General features: G+C 30.1%; 1 protein-coding gene across 1 annotated transcript; it reads left to right on the forward strand.

Moving 5' to 3' along the window:
* Positions 1–1,776: 1,776 nt before the first annotated feature.
* LOC101494481 (transcription factor ILI6) lies at positions 1,777–4,774 on the forward strand. Its single transcript, XM_004499373.4, has 2 exons — positions 1,777–2,341; positions 4,483–4,774. Exons 1-2 carry the CDS (start codon positions 2,210–2,212, stop codon positions 4,630–4,632), a joined length of 282 nt encoding a protein of 93 aa, XP_004499430.1. The 5' UTR covers positions 1,777–2,209; the 3' UTR covers positions 4,633–4,774.
* Positions 4,775–21,082: the final 16,308 nt, after the last annotated feature.

Genomic DNA, 21,082 nt, shown 5'->3' on the forward strand with positions numbered 1-21,082 from the left:
ACGGTCCTCCGCAAGGGGATCTACTATACGAAGAACTCCACTCTCCAAATATGAAGAGGTACTCCCAAACATCTGATCCAAATATCTATTTTATTTGAGAAAACATAGGTCGTCCAAGGTTTGGTAAGATGAAACCAACTTTCCCACCATTCCTTATGAGTTTTCACCGCCTCCTCTAACTCCCCCTCACCTAAGCCTTATTAAGATCACCTTTTCCACTCCCTTAGGGATCACTTGGATCGAGTGGTATCCTTCTAGCTTCATGCTAGCTTGAAAACCAACTACATCTTTCGCATCTTCAAGGTAGCCAACAAAACAAGATTGGAGGTTTTTAGTGAGTTTTCATCCGAGTCTTTTTCCCAAACCGCGTTGCATGCTACTTCTTCAACTCTACTAGCTCTTAAATCCTTCCAATGCCTTTGATGATGGTTTCTTTAAGGTATGCTCATTGGCTCTCTCCTTGATGCCACCCCTCTTTGTACCTTTCTTCTATCTATTAGAGCTTCATTGAAAGATACTTTTGGTTGCACCATTAATCCCACATATTGGTTTTTGCCCTTCAACCTTCTTTTCTACAAACTTATCATCTCTATTGAATCTTAGGATATTGGTCATCATTTTATTCCACCCACACCAGACCTTATCAAACCTCCTAGTGAAATTTTGTACTACTTTGAATCTCACAAAGTCAAACCTTTGCCCCCCCATTTATCAAGTTTCTTCGGTATAAAAACCTCGTCGGATGTGTAGCTGTTGCAAAGACACTTACTACCTCCGCAAAGTTTGTAAAGAAGAATGATGTTGTGTTGCCATAGAGTCGTTGGATGTAGCTTGCCTTCCGCCGCCGCCAACTATCTTGATTCTCAATGTAATATTAATAATTTTTTTGTTTAATATATAATTTATTTTGCAAATACACACTTTTATTTTTTATTTTAGTTCCTATACGTTTTTTTGTTTATTTTTTGTCCTTCCAAATATATTTTGATTTGTTTTTGTTCCTTGCTCTTTTGTTTTAGTTCATGCAAAACTGGTTTTTGTTGAAATTGATCCATGCAATTCTTTATATCTTTAATAATTGGGGACTAAAATCAAATATTATATATATATATTGCAGAGATTTATTCCAATAAAAATTAATTTTATAGGGACTAAAACAAAAATAGCAAGGATACAAAAGAAATTAGAATATATTTGGAAGGACAATACTCAAACAAAAAAAACTTACAAGTTCTAAAATAAAAAATGCTTAATCGCAAAGACCACTCATATATTTAAATCTTTTTTTTTAAATTTGACCATTTAAATAATACTATTTTCATTGGTTTAAGTCAATATCTACCACTTATAGTAATGATTAATACACCGATACTTAATTAAGATAATATAATAAAAATATTATTCTATGTTTCTTTAATATGTATACAAAGTTAAAGTAGATCAATCATTGTGAGTAAGTAAAAAAGTATTGTAACTAACTATTTTTGCAAAACTCTCCCTTTGTCTCGTAATGAGTGTTACTATAGTAAAAAAAATTGTATGAAAACGAATGTCATTCATAATTTTCATACAATTTTAATTAATTAAATGTTTTCTATAATACTCTTTAATAATTATTATTTACACAACTTTTAAAATATTATTATATTTTGCATTAATAATAGTGAAAACACACCAATAGTTAAGATGAATAATTTAATAAGATAACTTCTCTATTCTAATTATGTATTTATTAATATAAGTGCAAAAACCTTAAACGATGTTTGTTATGATAGAGTAGGCATTGAGATACCAATTAACATGGTATTGCGTGTAAAAACTGACAGTATGATAGTGTCAAAAACAAAGAACAAAGCTTGGTGACACACACTCAGTTGAAACATGCACACGCTACTCTGAAACTTCAAACCCCAATATGGGAACACTAGTATACCGTATCTCTAGATTTAGTTTATTCTTTTCACTCTCTCTTTCCTAAACCCTATTTAAAAACAACCATACCCCTCTTCTTTCTCCCATGCAATTACATTACTTGTCTTTCTTTCAATCTCATTCTCCAACATCATCACTACTTGTTAATTATATCTCTTCCCCATAACCTCTTTTTCCTATCTCTATATCAAATTTCAATTTGTCTCTGACACTTCCACTTTTATACAAATCTCTACCTAGCTCCATACAAAATTTGTGAATTTTATTATTAATAAAGATGTCTAGTAGAAGGTCACGGTCAAGGCAAACAAGTAGTAGTTCAAGGAATATCACCGACGATCAGATCCATGATCTTGTCTCCAAGTTGCAACAACTTCTTCCTGAGATTCGCAATAGGAGCTCCGACAAGGTTTGTTTTCACATATATAATTAACTTTTTTTTCTTCTAAGTTTTTATTTTTGAAACACCAAACTCTACTAATGCCTTTTTCTTTATGGCAACTTTAAAATGCAACTATACATGTACACAAATATTAGCTTCAATGATCAAGCTGGGTTGGTGATGTGAGAGTCAATGAAAGAGATTTAAGAAGAGATCTAATTTATTAAAATATTTTTGTAAAAGAAAAACTTTGTTTATCTACTTGAGAGTCAACCCTAATATTACTGTAGATTAATTCCTATAAAATGATCACTTATGAGCTCTTAATTTAATTGATTCAATATTACATATCACTAAATTACTAGAGCTCTTAATGTGACAACTTAATGAGTTAGTTGGTGTTCTTATGTAATGGGAGGTCTAATAACGGTTCTAGAAGTTTGAGTCAATGGAATCAAATTGTCCGGACACTTTTCGAAACTTTTGTTTTTAATAATCAAAAAATTATTAATTGGAGTATAAAGGGTATTCTAATCCTAAAAATAGAGAAAAGACGCAGTTCAGATCCAACATCATAACAAAAGACAACTACTCATTTTCTATGAAGAGTTGTAGAACTCCTATCAAGATCATGTGTTCGTAAATCAGATACAAAAATTAAATAGAATAATGGTTAGACCTCTTAATTTTCAACACATATAAAAACTTTATACTACCCCGTTTGTATTGACATGAGACCTCTTCATTTAAACTTTTTTTTCATGAATTAATTTCAATCAATATTCCTCAAGTCTGGATAAGACTTTTTTATTTTTATTTTTATTTTTAATATTGTTAATATTTTGTTAAAAGTGAAAAACTGTTTATATAAGCCACCAAGCCAACCACCGGTTTGTAACATGAATAATAGTTTCTTTGGCTCTTTTTTGTGGGTTTGTTCTCCACGGGTGATGTTCTTAGGTTAGTTGTGCAATTGTACCCTCTTTTCTGAGCTGTTGTTGAGTCTCAAGATCTATTCAAATTTTAGTTCTTTTTATTTTTTGTTTTAATATTATAGGCCTAATTGAAGTGTGTCAAGATTTAAAGAGTTTAAAATATTGAAGAGAGACAAAGTAAGAGAGAGTAAACAAATTGATAAGTGAGATATAAACTAGAAAGTGAAGATCGTGTGTAGAGAGGTTTAGTTGAGATAATCTAAATCCGTGAATACTGTGGACCAGTGGATGTTATCAAGTATGAGAGGTTTAATGGTTCAAAAGTTAGAACTAATGGACTCAAACTTTCCAACACTTGTAATGAATTTAGTTTGTCATATTCCCATCGATGTGAGACATTTTCATTTTCAATATGTTGCAAGTTGCAAGAGTAATACTTCTTTTGGACTAAACTCTCCAACACTTGCATAATAACAAAATGAAGGAGGATGGGGGGATATTTCCTTCACAGTTGGACTAATACTCATTTACTTGGTTTGGATTAATACATATTTTGTACTTTGATAATTACTAGCTTAATATTATACAATTTTATGTTTTACTAATTTTTGGGGCACATCATATGTACATTCGAGATCGAGACGTTTAGGCTTCACATTTAATTAATATTATTATGTTTGAAATTAAACATGGATGGTAGTTGTTACGGCACAAATATATCAAATTTTATCAGATATTTTAGATGATACATCATTAATTTTTAAAAGGATCTGGATAGATCTATTAAAGTTGGTTATTGATTAATTTATTAAAATAATTTTTTTTTTATGTTATCAATACATGATTGATATAGTACGTTACAATGATAATACAATATTTTTGTTTAAATTCTCTTGTTTAAATCAAGTCTAGTTGGGTGAACAAATATCACAAAATAGAATATTCTCAAATAGATTTAAATTTACGTCATATTTAAATAATTAAGAACTTTGTAAATAATTTAAATTTAAAATTAATTTTGCTGGTAACAATTTTTTCTCATGGTACCTATTTATTCTACTTTTTTAAGACTACAAAACTAAAACTTGAGAACTTGTATCAGAGGAACCAAACACCTTAGCCCTTACCTTTACACCAAGAGTTGTTGGTTTTTTAAATTGAACAATATTTTCTATGAGAATAATTAACAATATATAGCTAATTATTTTTTACAAAATTGAATTTGAATATCAGGTTTCAGCTTCCAGGGTGTTGCAGGAGACTTGCAACTATATTAGAAGCTTGCACAGGGAAGTTGACGATTTAAGTGAACGTTTGTCTGAGCTATTGGCTACAACAGATTCAGCACAAGCTGCAATAATTAGAAATTTACTTATGCAATAGATTGCTCATGTTTAGTTATTATATTGATAGTTAGCACTTCAGTACTTTATGAGCTGATGTATTTCTTCATTTCTGTACTTCACTTTTTTGTATTTCCTTTCGTCCACTTAATGCAAGTTTTTTAGCTTTATTTAAATTTAAAGGTATCTATCTCTTTTTTTTTTTTTGAGGCATTGAAAATTATTAAAAGTTAAAATAAAAAAATTTTGTTTTGAGAGAAAATTAAAATAAATTAAATCATGTATTTGTTAGTATTTGAGATAGTATAGTTAGTTTAGAATGTAGTTGGATAGTGTAGAAGATTTTTGTTGATAGTCGAAAGATAATAGTACCAAGTAGTGTGAAGTTTACAACAAGGAATAGTTTGTACTTAAAATGACTTGTTTACAAATGAACCTTGTGTCCTATTTATAGTTGTGGAAGCTATACTCTAGATGATTCCTTCTAGATTCTTCATGACATTTCAAATACAAATGTAGTAATTATTATTTATTATGTGAATTACTCGGGAATTTTAGAAATGTCTATACATGTACAATATAAATTAATAATTAATACTTATTTTATAAGTTACTAATGTATTTTAGAAAGATCTAGAAATGTACATCATCTCTCAACACTCCTCCTTGATGCATATTTTAGTATCTCCAAGCATAGTTTATAGTTGCTCAAATCTTACTCTTGGCAAAACTTTAGTAAATATGTCTGCCACTTCATCTTCCGTCTTGCAGTACTCAAGCTTGATTTGTATAGTCTTCTTTACTTATCTAATAAAATGATATTTGATTGATATGTGCTTTGTTCTATTGTGATGTGAAGGTGCTGGAAAACACAAGAAAGGGGGAAGGGGCTTGAATTGTGTTTGCTGTTTCCAAAACTACTTATATTTTCTTACAACAATCATTCTTTATCAAAATATTCAACTTACTATTAAAAGAGGTTTATGAAAAGTAAGGTTGAATCATAAAGAACTAAGATGAGAGAATTAGAAGAGAATAAAGGAGACACAACTATTTTATATTAATTTACAACAAACGGTTGCTACTTCAAGTCATCCCCTTACATAGAGGTTTTGCCTCAGTACAGTCGATGACTTAATTCACTATTTCCACAAAGAGTCGTACAAGTATTCTTTACTCTACCTCTTCAAGCTTTGAATATTTTTCTCTAGCCTCTCCAGGTTGTTGTTCCTAGAACCGTCTACAACATACTAACATCCTGTCGTTGAGGTTCATGACGGTCGTTGTATATTTTCAAGTTCCTCTTTGAGGATGAGAGAGTTCTTACCACTATCAAATTGATTTACACCAGTTCTAGTTTGTGTCTGAATTGACATAAAGTGTAACATCTCTCTTCAACATAAATAATTGATAGTAAGTTTTTATTTTTATTTTTTTACAAAGATTCGTACAAGTATTCTTTACTCTACCTCTTTAAGCTTTGAGTATTTTTCTCTAGCCTCTCGAGGTTGTCATTCCTAGAACCTTCTACAACATACTAACATCATGTCGTTGAGGTTCATGAGGGTCGTTGTATCTTTTCAAGTTCCTCTTTGAGGATGAGAGGGTTCTTACCACTATTAGATTGATTTACATCAGTTCTAGTTTGTGTCTGATTTGATATAAAGTGTAACATCCCTCTTCAGCATCAATAATTGGTAGTAAGTTTAATTTTTTTTTTTTATGTTTTACTTATTAGAATAAAATTATAATTTGTAATAATAATAATAACAACAACAACAACAACAACAACAACAACAACAACAACAACAATAATAATAATAATAATAATAATAACAATAATAATAATAATAATAATAATAATAATAATAATAATAATAATAATAATAATAATAATAATAATAATAAAAGAAAGAAAAGAAAGCGGGGGATGGGAAATTACTAAACTAAGGGAAAAAAAAGAAGAAAAGAAAGAAAAAAAGAAGAAGAATAGAGGAGCACATAAACCAGAAACAGAGAGAGGGAGAGGAAGAAAAGGTAAGAGAGAGAAGAAGAAAGAGTTAGAGAGGGAGAGAAGGAGAAAAAAAACATTGACAAAACAAGAAAAGAGAAAGGAAAAGTGCACTTTTTGCTAGAAGTCAAGGTAGAAAGAGTTAAGAGTATCATCATCTTCTCAATCCTTTTGGAAATCAAGAGGTGAGTTTCCTTTTTTCTATTTCTCTTTCATGCATGTATGAGATAATGTTGACCATATGTTAGAGATTTGGGGATTAAGTTTGAAATGAAGAAAATGATTTTTAATTTTATTTTTGGTTAGATTTAGGGGTTTTGAAATAGGTGGTTAAAATAATTTATGCATGTGAAGTTCTATGACTGAAATTGAGAATAGATTATTGTAGAATTGAGTTTCTTTGATGACATGAAATTATGCTCTTTTGATGTGTTTGAAATTAAAGACTTTGAATTTCACTATTGTGACAAATTAGTTTAAGTAAATTGACATTGTGATGTTGTTTTGATGTATTCATTGCTTGATTTATTCATAATTTGTAGCATTATTGTTTGCAAAGATTGTTAGGAAATTAGTGTGATTGAATGAGTGTTGTAAACTTCAAATTCTCATGACATATGTGTGATGTTTTGGTCATATCTATGCTTTGGAAACTAGGCTCAATTACCTTCAAATTGAGTACAAACTTTGAGATGTTTGATCGAGTATTGATGCTTAAAAATTGGTTACACGTTAGACCAGAGTTGATGTTCTGTTTTCCTGACCTTGTATATTAATTTGATAAATTGCAAGAAGTAGGGGATTAATTTGAAATAAATAAATTTTTTATCTATAAACTAGACATCATAAGCTTTCTAAAGAGTGCTCATTTACTCAATTATGATACTTATAAGTTCCTGTCAGTTGATTCTGCAGTTAAACTCAATTTTGTGTTGTTTTAACATAAATTTTGGGCTGTTTTGGGAAAATGTTATCTTAAGCATGTTCCCTTGAATTTCATTTTACATTGAATGATTAGTACGGTATAGTTGACTTAATAGTTTACGTTATCATAAGAATTTTCAAGGTTGAGTGTGTGGTAGCATTTAATATATTTATTAATAGATGATGTTATAATTAAAAAGTGTTACTTATATATATATATATATATATATATATATATATATATAAAGAAACACTTTTTATATATATATATGTGTGTGTGTGTGTGTGTGTGATCAGAAGGAGTAATAAATAAAACTCATCTCAAATTCTATTAAGATTCAAACACTTAAAGTTGGTACTACTATTAGTTAGGCCGACAAGACAATCAATGTTAGAGTTTGCTTCTATGTAGATATGATGATGGATTGATATATATATATATATATATATATATATATATATATATAAAGTAACACCTTTTAATTATATATATTTGTGTGTGTGGATTGTTATATATAATTACTAGACATTTGATTAAGGTGAGAAGTATAGGATTCATCCTAGCTAGATGAATTCTCCATCTATATACGACGTAAGCGAGAGGTAAGATAGGGTATGTTGGGCACCACTTACGGACGTAATTATGTCAAATCTTACCAAAATAAAGTTACTAACAAGAAGAGGGCACTAGCAAAACTAATCTAATCTTTATGAAATGCTTGTTAGGTAGAGTTTAAGTCATTAGATTACTCACGTCTAATGGCTTAAATACTTAGAAATAGTCAAAAATATACATAAAAGGGATAACTCAAGAGTAACTATAAAGGAAGAGAAACTTAGAAGATAAGTATATCTTTGAATTTGAATGTTAATTGATTTGGTTTCATTCCCGAGAACCAATGAGATGTAATCTCTTCGACGTTATTTAAATGATTTATTGGTAAAAAGACTTAGATCAAGAGTTGGAGAAATGAAGCATAGCAATTTATGCTATAGTTTGCTTAAAATTTATAGGAAATTATTTTGAACCATGGATGTGTTATGTACTCCATATTTTTACTTTTTCTTTGAAGTATTAGTATGTGTATTAACACATTTTCATGACTTTGTGTCGAGATTTGTATTAACCATCTCTTTTGTCGAATTATTCTAATGCTAAAGGTATATTCTAGATAATTAACTTATGGTATTACACAAAATTTATTTTTAGGATACTAACTCTCATTGAAAGGATGTTATAGATTAAATCCTATATCAGTACAATGTCAAAACACTTTGATTGATTTACATAAACTCTAATAACTATCTTATGAGAGAATAATTCACTCAGTCTTTTAGTTTGATGTGTTCTTGGCTTTTTCAGATTTTCTTCTTCATACATAGTCTTTTTCATTTTCTCTCATACATTATCTCTCTCTCTCTACACACACACACACGCTCATCATAAAGAACTAAGTGAATTCTTCTTAAATATAGAGAAGAAGTATCCTTTGAGAATGTTATCATTGAATATCTTCAATCACCATTTAAGGCATATCAGTATCTGTGTGTGTGTGTGTGTGTGTGTGATTCTGTATATCTTGGTATTGAGAATAGGGGGATAGTTTGATCAAATCAAACATTAAACACTTTCAGACACATAACACATTCATAATGTTCGTGAGAGGATGTGAAGTTGCTTTGTCTTCTTTGGGTGTTGACCTTTTCAAAGCATTGACTTTTCTAGAGAAAAATAATAATTCAGCGTCAGTCGATCAGACGCTTGATGTGACTATCAGAGGCAGAGGCAGTTACTTGCTTTCCACGCTTATTAGAGGTAGAGACAAATTATTTCTTTTCATGCTTATCAGAGGTAGAGGCACATTATTTTTTTTCATGCTTATTAGAGGCAGACGCAAATTATTTCTAGTGAACTTGTGTATCAGAGGCAGAGGAATAATAAGTATATCAGAGGCAATTTAACTACAACATTGTTTTACATTTCTAACTGAAGCTTGTGACAACAAAGGCGCATGTCAGCAGACTTAGGCTGTAGAGATGAAGTGAGGTCTTGGTTTCTTTTGCCTTCGTCTAGTCATCAGAGGATATAACTTATATTGTGATGCATGCTTTGTTGCACTTGTTTTTGCAGTATTTCTTTTCCTCTATTATATTTTACTCCATTATTAGATCTCTAAAATACTTTTAATATAACCTACTTTAGAATGGATAGTTATCATTATTATAAATCATGCCTTTGATATGCATACTTAGCATATATAGTTAGGGGATAATTGTTCTTTATTTGTTTGTTTTTGTTATCATCAAAACATCAACTAAATGATTGAACCTTAAAAACACTTTGCACTAATATGATGAATTGGATTCTTTGTGATTGCAGTTGTTGATTTATTATCATAGTAGATTATGGTTGACTCTTCTTGTATTTAACTCATTTCTCCAAGTACTCTTTGAAGCCATATAGCTTGACTTTTAGCTTCAGCTATTGCCACACAGTTTGCCTTTGTAGTTGATTGTGAAACAATTGCTTGTTTCTTTGATGTCCAGGAGAATATTCCCGTTCAAATGAGAAGACATAAATCGATTTGCTCTTCATGTCATCTATTGATCTTGCCCAATCGTTGTTAGTATAACCAAGAAGTTTTGAGTTAATGGTAGTTTTATACCATATGCCAAACTCCTTTGTGTTTTTCAAGTATCTTAAATTTATTTTACTAGCTCCAAAGTAAATTTGACTTAGTTTTTGCATGAACTTTGATAGTATACTTTTAGCATACACACGATTTCATGTCATAATAAGATATAGAAAACTCCAAATCAATCTTTTGTAGCGCGATGCATCGGATTCTGGGGCTTCATCATGCTTTTGCATTTTCTCATTTGTCACAAGTGGAGTAGCAACTGGATTACAATCATTCATCTTAAATTTCTTCAATAATGTGTAAGTGAATTTCTTCTAACATATACATATGCCTTATTCATGTTGTTTTATCTCTATGCCGAGGAAGTAATTCACCAAGCCATGGTCGGTCTTCTCAAAAGTCTTCATCATGTCTTATTTGAATTCCATTATAATCTTTTTGTTGTTCCTATTATAAATAATATCATCTACATATAAGGAGACCATGAAAGTATCATGCTGAAGTTGGGTCTTGATGTATAGTGTTGGCTCACTCTTGCTCCTCCTAAATCACCGACCGATGAAGTAGCGATCAATTCTATTGCACCATGCTCGAGGGGCTTGCTTTAGGACATGCATAACTTTTCTTAGCCTTTAACTTTGCCTTTGCCTTTGGCTACAAATCCTTGTGGTTGCTCTACATAAATCTATTCCTCAAGAACACCATTAAGAAAAGCATATTTCATATCTAGTTGATAAATGCTCCATCCTTTTGGTGTTGCAAGAGCAATTAAGACTCTTCTAGTATCTAAGAGAGAAATTGGATAAAAGGCCTCATTATAGTCAAACTTGCAAGTAGCCCTTTGCAACTAATCCATCCTTATGTTTTTGTATGGTCCCATTGGGATTAAGTTTTGTTTTGTTCACCCATTTAACTCCAATGATGTCTTTTCCACATGTTAAATTTGATGACAAACATCTTGACCTTAAAAAGTCAAAGCATGTTGATGATAGTGCATGTTTACTAGAACTAAAGGAAGTAGATGCAGACAAACTAGAGGATACGAGTAAATCAAAAGAAAATAAAAAAAATCATCAGATGATGAATTTAACCAAGTCAGGAGCAGTCAACATAAGTCAGAAAAGAGATCTGGATGAAAGTACAAGTCAGCCCATCATGAAACTCTAATAGTTGGAAATGAAAATATCATTTGAAGACTATATCATCATTGAAAGACATAACTTTTTTGGGTCTACTATCATCAATTGAACCTGCATATGTTGATGAAGCACTAGCAGACGATGGATGGAACTTTGCAATGCAAGAAGAGATAAATAATATTAAAAGGAATTATGTTTGGGATCTTGTACCTAGACCAAATACAAATATTATTGGAACCAAATGGATTTTCATAAACAAGTTAAATGGAAAAAAATAGTGGTTAGAAACAAGGCAAGACTTGTTTTAGTAGGCTATAGTTAGCAAGAACACATTAATTCCATTGAGAAATTTCTCCAGTGACCTTGTTAGAAGATATTTGTATCCTACTCTCTTTTGTTGCTTATAATAACATTACATTATTTCAAATGTATGTTAAAAGTGCATATCATACGCTTATTCATCCAGAGGATAAGTTCATCTTTGAAAAGTAGAGGAAGTTGACTTTTTATCAAAGCATTGACTTTATTAGAGTTTTGATTTGACGCGTTGACCAAACGATCCACTAGTTTACCATATTTATCATACGCAAAATCATCAAAGTGCGATTGTAATCAGATTCATCAAAGGTAGGTTAAGAGCACGTTTAACAAAGTCATACACAACTTTAACAAATTCTTCAGAGCACTGCCTTGATTTCTTTGTCTTTCTTTTCTAGTCATGAGAGGATGTAGAGATTTTGATTTCTTTAGAGTTTTGGGCTCAAAATTTTTACTTAACAAAAACTTCATTCAAAATTTTTTTCTTTGGTCTTAAGTCAAAAGATCAATGAAGGTCTTGACTCTTGTAGTATTCTTTTCCTTTGTCATTAGAGTTTGATTCATATTGCCTTTGTCTTTAACGCTTTGACTAGGACTCTAGAATATCAAATGCTTGATGCAACACTTCTTATTGTTATATCATGACTTATTCTATTAGTAAACATAACTACTTGTTTATTAGATGATAAGATTCTATGTCAAAAACACTTAAATTATTATCTATAACTTACTCATAATTACATGTTTGTAATTAATATAAATCTTTGTCTTCTTACTTAATATGCACACTTAGCAAATATAGTTAGGGGATAATTTTTCTGATTTGTTTTGTTATCATCAAAAAATCAATCATAAGATTGTAGCTAAATTACAACTTTTGCACTAACAATCTCTCCCTTTTTTATGATGATAGACAAATATACAATTAATAAACAATTTTTCTTCACAAAATAAAGTTTAAATTTTTTTCTTAATTTGAATGTAGTACTCAAAAATTGTTTAACCTAATAATCATTTGACATTCTTTAGAAATACGTTTTAAATCAATATTATGGGACTCCCCCTGAAATACGTTTTAAATTGTTTACATTTTGATAAACATAAGGATAAAACTAACAGTTGAAATCAAAAGAGAGGAAAAAACATAAAGATTAGCAAACAAATAAGACACATACCATTTTATCATAATTTTGACAATTTTTTCCAAATGATTTCACAATTTCCAAGGATGCTAAGCCTTTAAATTATTCTGAAGTCTATTAATTAACAATTCACAATTCTTCAAGATGTAAAACCTTTGGATTATTGTTCTTCTTAGGATGTTAAGCCTAATAGAACAAACCATGTTTTTAGAGGATGTTAAGACTTTCAAAACAAGGAGGAGTTGCAAGTAACTATAATAATAAGGACATATGAAAAATGATATCCAAATGAAACTTACATATGATGCAGTGAAGATGAAACTTAGATGCAGATGCAACAATCAGATGCAATGATGTAGATGATACAACATTCAGATGTAAAGCAAACACACGACCATGCAATCAGACGCAAGCACACAATTAATTGTATTACTAGATTTTCTATTTTTCTCCCCCGTTGTTATTCTAAAAAGGGTGCAATTACAAAAACAGAGATTAACACAAGCAATCACACACATGAAGACAAACAAAGTAAACTCAAGACCATCACATGAAATTTAGATATTTAACAAGATAAAATTGCCCAAGAAGAAAAAAAAACAAATAAAAAACAAAATAGAAGAAGATAAACAAAATAAGGAAAGATAACATATCAAGTATGTGAGAACCAATATTACAACCAAAAAAAGACTGAGAAAGGAAAGAAAGAAAGAAAAACTTAAAAGAACCTACCCCTACATAGATTATCTAAAGACTTCTAAGGATACTTCTCAAGAGCTCAACTAATTCCTCCATTTTAGAGGTGAGAAATTCAAGCTTGTGGTGAACTTCTTGTAGTGCTATCTATGCTTCAAGCTGGTCTAAGAGAATGTCTAAGCTGGTCTAAGAGATGAATGAAAATAACAAATAGGGAAACTAAACAAATTTGAGGTATAAATAGCCATATTTTTTGCGAAAAGAAACAAAATCGTTTTGTAAAACAAAAAAGTAATGATGAAAGCATGGAGAAAAACAGAGTGAGATAGAAGCGTGCACAAATATTTTGACATACACTTTTTGACACGTGGAAAAATTTAAAAGCTTGAGACGGTTAATGGAAGAAGATGAAGAGTTGTGAAAGATGAAAGAGAAAATAAACATAAATAAACAAAGGAAAAACGGACGTAGAAAGAAAATTAGAGGCACAAGGAAGAAAATAGAGGAAAACAAGTAAGATAGAAGCAGAGGAAATAACATATATTCAATTCATAATTCATATTACACTGTAATGAGCACAAGTTACCTTAAATATGCAATACTTATTACAAAATGGCTAAAAAGAGAAATTGGTAAAAAAATCCTAAGTTTATTTTAAGTCTTTCTAAACGAGATCCATTAATTTAAATTAAATATTAGGTTTGAATCGCTGATTCTTAATACATAAACAAACTAAGTCTTTTTATTGACACTATCTTCAATAAGTGCATTCCTTCTTTGAAATTTAATCGGATAGAGTGATGATGAAGTTTTCATATTTAGGAGCCTACTTTCTGACTCATTAGACGTAACTAAAGAAAAAAAAGATTATTTAGTTTTCCCTTTTCTCGAATTGTCTTTGACTTTTCTGATGTGACTTTCTCTAAATATAGAATGGAAGATATAATCTTCCAAAGATATAAATCTTTGTTGGAATTGTAGGTACTCCTACCCTTCATCCTCATTATTTCCAAATTGTCCATCCAATACAAAAGAATCAAACAAAATGGGGCACAAGCCAATTTAATTATCTTCTCTCACTACTTCCTTGTACATAAGGTCCTTAGTAGGACAAGAAGACATTGGTTAGGGTTTGCACATAGTGACCCTTTTAATGTTGTAGTACTCTAATTTTGTCCAACTTATTAAAAATAATTCAAAAAGTAGTAATATCTATTTTTATTATAATACATCAAATTTTGTGATTTCTATCTTTATAATCATTAATACAAAAAAGGAAAATAGATATATAAAAAAGAAAATAAAAATAATACAGCTAAAAATCATGCTAATCATGGCTCATCAATTTACAATGCCAAATCAAATTATAGTTTTAAAGCCAAATCCAATTACAATAAGTTGACTCATTATGTCTCATCAATTTACAATGTCAAATCAAATTATAGTTTTAAAATCAAATCAAATTACAATTATAAAAATTAAGCCAAATCAAATTACAATAAGTAGACTCATTATGTCTCATCAATTTACAATGCCAAATCAAATTACAGTTTTAAAATAAAATCAAATTATAATTATAAAAATTAAGCAAAATCAAATTAGAATAAAAATTAAGGCAAACCAAATCAAATTAAGTCAGCTGCTCCAACATGTTTTGCCTTTGTTTTGTTCTCTATTGCTCCCCTTACTCACTGCCTAGCCTTACTTTGTTGATGCTGACTGCTATTGATGCACAAGTCTTGCTCAGTGATACATTTGTACATGTTGTAACTAATTAGAGAAATAAAAACATAATTTTTATAAGTCAGCCATTGTACACATTATACATAGCAAAGAGACAAACTTTTGAGTTTAAAAAAAAAACTAAAAGACAAATTAAAGCTGCAAATAAAAAAAGCTCAGAAAATGATTAGATAAAAACAAATAAATAGGCTAAAACCATGAATACATCAGATGTGCAGAAAAAACCTCAGATGATAAGCAAAAGAAACGAAACATCAAACTAGGAACTGGAAATAGGCACAAACAAAAAAAAAAATGAACAATTAAAGAAAACTCTATAAATAGAGTCTTGTTTTTTTAGAAAGAAAAGGAGTTTTGTGGAGATCAATAAAAAAAGGTTTTTAATTTGAATGTTTTGAAATAGGAGATGATTGATAGAAAAATATACTAATTCAAAACAAGAGCAAATACTCATCACAAGAGCAAATCGTAACAGTGAAACAAACATCCAATTTGTGTGTGGTAACTATCTCTAAACTCTATTATTTATGCAACATCTTTATATTCTTGATGATTATACCTTTCAAAATGAAATAAAAAATAAAAATATGAATCCATTTTATCACTACTTTAATTCTTTTTGTTTTGTTTGGCTTTATATGATTCTCTTATGTTTTCTTCAAACTATAAAAAATCAGTATATGCAAAATAAGAACAATCTTAAACCCATTTTTATCAGAAAACGAAAAAGAATAGAGAAAAGAAGAAAACACAAAGCTTCGTATTGTCATCGTCGCCGCCGGAACGGCAACCGTGCCCTTTTGGAGCGGTCACACCCTCCTCCTTCTTGTGGCCTCATCTTTGTACCTTTCCATCTCTTCCTCCTTCTTTCTTCTTTTTCTTTCTTTCTTTGTTATCTTTCTCTCCAATATTGTTGTTCGCGTTTTCCTTCTTTCTCTCCAATGCCGTGAAGTTTGATTTAGGGTTTATGTAACCCTTTTTTGTTTGTTTGTCATCATTTGGGCCTAAAACACAAAAAACCAACTTATTTATTTGATAGTTCAGCCCATTTAGTTTTTTTTTTTATGATTTCAAAATTAATTTGTTTTGTAAATAAAAATCAAATTTCATAAAAAATATAAATAAATATTTCATTAAATTCAATATTCAGGTACTTCACTAAAATTAACATTACACATCTAATCACTGTTATACACATTACATCACTCACTTGTCAATCTACTTTAGTAACAAGAAGTACATGCTCTCATCGCAACTCAATTGACAAATGAACTTATCACAACATGTGATATTTTAAAAAATTTATTCGGTAATAAATTCTCCTTAACTTAATTAAACTATTCTCCGATAAATAATTTTTAATCGGGTCTCTAAATATATATATATATATATATATACACAGACACACACACATATATAACATATTATTAACTCTAACAAAATATACTTTTGGTACTTAATTCATAAAATAAAAATTGGGCTAATATCTTAAGCAATTCAACACAAAATACAACAAATTTGCATAAATTAGAGTTTAGAAAATTCAGGGTCTTATACGCTGACTCTAACTCTTAACTCTGAAGCGCTAAGTCTAGTAAAATGACTATGACTTTGATAATTTAACATGCCTTTGATATTTACCTCTGCTTCTGGAATCTATTCAATACAAGTAGGATTTGACCTCTGATGCTTATGGCTCTGCCTCTGATGATCAAACATTGACTCTGACTTTCATGCTTCTTTCTTTGACTAAAGTCAACGCCTCTGATAAAAGTTAATGTACTTAAAAAACTCAACACACCATATTTAATTAACAAAAAGTCAATGGCTCTATGAAAAATTCAATGCCTCTAATGATGGTCAACGATTCTAGAATTTGTGTATGATTTGGAAGATTCGATATTGGTAAAATCTATAAGACTCAAGATTAGATTCTAAATCAGGCAAAGTTTGTCTCTGATCCTGATACTCACTATTTTGCCACATATACTAAAGGTGTGAAAAATTCATAAAAGAATTGTTTCAGTCAGTTACCTACTGAATTGCACTGAATGGAAAAATTATGTACTTTTTTATTGGCATAAACGGTTTGTAAGGGAATCAACACTCCCAACGGAAATAAAAATTTGAAAACTGCAGTAAATGATCGAATGAAGAAAAAACAAGCATCACTCATATCTTTTCAAAACTAATTGAAATTGACTATAAAAAATACACATGCTCGAGGATTGAGTTTAAAAAGACTCTTTCACTATTTCAGCATGTATAACAATACAGTCAACAGAATTCACGAGAGCAAAAACAACAAAATTCTCATAAAACAATGCAAAAATCTGAGAAAATCTGAACCCATTAAATGTGGACATAATCCTTGCGTGATTCTTCTTCTCTTTTTTCTTACTTTAATATTTGCCTTGATCACCAAGGAACAAATAAATTCCAAAATCAGTTTTAAAAACACAATAACACAATTCAAGCCCCCCATTTCTTTTGTTATTCAAATTTCAATTTGCATCACAGCTTGGTCTCAAGGAATAAGCACTTAATAGTATTGAGAAAATATCCAACAAATTTTTTTCTATCATGACTAATCTTGGTGAAGAAGCAATTGGAGGAAATTTTTATAGACCCCAACTCTTTGATGGAGAACGTTTTGAATATTGGAAAGACAAATTTCAAAGCTTCTTTATTTCTCATGGCTTTGAATTATGGGATCTAGCTAAAGAATCATATACTACCCCCAACAAATGTTTATTGCACTGAAGTATCAAGAAAAAGTATGAAGGTTAAACAAAAAAAAATTATTGAAAATGCTTCATAAGGCAAGAACCATTATGTTGATCGCAATAACATTCAAAGAGTTTGATAAACTCACCAATAAAGAAACTACCAAGACCATATTTGATGCTCTAGTGTTAACATATGAAGCACAGGAAAATATTATTGTAAGAAAATATGAATTATACTACGACAAATGATAATTCTATAGGACGTAAAGCTTTGGAGAAAATCTATAATGTCGCGTCCGATTTGTCCGCAAAGAATGAATTGCCACCAATTTTATTTTATTTTTATGGAAAATTAGATAAAACCTAAAATAAAATTCTTGAACAAAATAAAACGGATTCGGGAGTCGATTACGAAAAGTAATATTACCCTACATTGTCCGTCAAAAGAGTTACCATATAAATAATTGTACACAAATTATTTATTAATTTAAGTCATGGATATACTTTTATTGACTTTTCACCACAGGTGAACTTCTAGAAGTTTCGTCGTCTATGTTGAACTTTCATCATTATCGCTTACTACATTAATGTCATGAAAAAAAATTCACCAATCTAAAGAAAAATATCAAGTCTTGTGAGGACAATTGAAAAAAACCTCGACTAAACATTATGTGGAAGACATTGATGATATTGCATATATTTAATGAGTCTATCCAAGGGGCAAAGTCGACAATGAAGATATTATCAGTTTCTCTTGTGAATTTTAATTCTACAACACCAATAATATTGATAAATATAAAGTCTTACGATACTTTATTATATTGACACACTTTTGTTTCCTTAATATTATGAATATCACTAAATGCATTTTGTTGTCTCTTCCTTTCTACCCCTCATATATTTAACCATTTATTACCCAACATTATATGTCTTTCTCTTATTCTAACCATGTACCATACATATTTGTAAGTAGTTCAGCTATAAATAAGTTTGTTAAGATTTCATTACATAATTTCAGTCATGCTATTAATTCCACTTAATGGGATAAGAACGATAAAAATAAAATTCCTTATTTGGATGGACCTCAATATGTTGGGACATGCAGTTAACGTTATGTTAATCCCCTAGAAAGGTCGTTTTATCTTTATCATTATCTAATTGTACTTTGAACATACCAATCACTTGGATGCCTACAAATCAAAAGTGAAATGTTGAAAGCATATTGGGATTTGACCTAATCATCAACCAGATGAATCAAAAATGTAAAATTTGGGATAAGAAGATGTTCATTTATATGTACATATTAGACAAATGTCTAAAAGTTGAAGTCATTTTCCATCATGTCCTTCCTCAACAATATAATCAACTAGCTGACGTTCTAGCTGTTTTATTTTCAATGTTAAAAGTAAGTCATGATGAAGAATAGTCACTCACAAGAATGAAAGTCACGACCATCCTGCTTACTATCAAATGTAGAAGAAAGCTAGATAGAAAATTCTCGTACCAAATATTATCTCGTAACAGTGGGACACCCTCCCTGAGAATCAGACTATAATTGGGGCACCCTTTTATTCTTATTATATAGAATAAAGGCAGTGCGACTTGTTCAAACAAAAAATTCTTTTATCAAGAGTAATGATATGTGTTGACCAACATAATTCAAGTCAAGAAAAATATTGACTGCCTCGTATCAAGGACAATTATTTCAAAATATCTTAAAAGAAGAACATATGAATTTCAGAGCTTCAAAAGAAAGACTTAGCACTCAAGAAGATTTCACATATTTAAAAGGACTAGCACATAAGTGGACTCCCAAATATATGAGCCCCAATACCAATACATTCAAGTTTTGTTATGATCTACACCAATATGGGTCAAGAAGACTTATCAAATTATTTCAAAATATCTTAAAAGAAGAACATATGAACTTCAGAGCTTCAAAAGAAAGAATTAGCACTCAAGAAGATTTCACATATTTAAAAGGACTAGCACATAAGTGGACTCCCAACTATATGAGCCCCAATACCAATACATTCAAGTTTTGTTATGATCTACACCAATATGGATCAAGAAGACTTATCACTACTTTCACACATTGATGCTTCAAAAAGTATTACATCTAAATGAAGACCCGCTAGGTTGAAAATCCAAAAGGACGACCTAGGCAAAAATTAGGGTATAAAAAATAATAATAAATACCCGCTAGGTTGAAAACCTGAAAGGGAGACCTATGCAAAAATTAGGGTACAAAAAATAATAATAAATACCCGCTAGGTTGAAAACCTGAAAGGGCGACCTAGGCAAAAATTAGGGTACACAAATAAGTAAATACCAACGAGGCAGAAAATCCAAAAGGACAACTTGGGAAAAGTGAGGATATAAAGTCGAATAAAGACTTGCTAGGTCAAAAAAAAAAAACGGGGCAACCTAGGTGAAAATGAAGGAAGACCTTTTAGGTCAAAAACCCAGAAGGGCTACCTGGTTAAAAATTAGGGCAAAAAATAAATAAATAGAATGAAGAAGTTATAAAGGAAAATGTGCAAATAATATGGCTTACACGGATCGAAGTCGAGTCAATATATTCTGAAAGGTTGTGAAGATAAATTGAGGCAAATCATATCCTCCAAAGTGGGTCAATAACGCTATTGAAATTGTGGAATGATTTATTAGCACACTTCTTTTATGAAAAATTACTAACAAATTGGGTCATTTACCCACATTAGATCACCTTATCTTCTTTTCTTTCTATGGATCATTTTTTTGTACCATATATTTTCTCATTAAATATCATTGTCTGAACCTTCATTCAATACTTTCTTGTGTTATAAATCATTTTTGTCAAAATGCATTTTTATGATAATCATATATTGGGGCACAAATTATGTGAATGTAAAGAGGCCAAAACTAGTATGATGTCTTTACATGTAAGGCAGTGGCAACTACAGATTAAGTCGATGACGTAAGGAAAAAATCTCTTCAAAGATCAAAAGGACAATCACCACCATTTATTTGAAGTGATGCACATTTTTATTCCATGAGTCTAGGATCATGTTCGTGAAGAGGTAAAAGAAATAAAAAAAAGTTGAAAAAAAAGTTGATTGTAAAAAAATAAAAAATAAAAATAAAAAAAGATGAAAATGAAGGAA

This window comes from Cicer arietinum, chromosome 5, assembly GCF_000331145.2.
Source record: "Cicer arietinum cultivar CDC Frontier isolate Library 1 chromosome 5, Cicar.CDCFrontier_v2.0, whole genome shotgun sequence".
NCBI classification, from domain to species: domain Eukaryota; kingdom Viridiplantae; phylum Streptophyta; class Magnoliopsida; order Fabales; family Fabaceae; genus Cicer; species Cicer arietinum.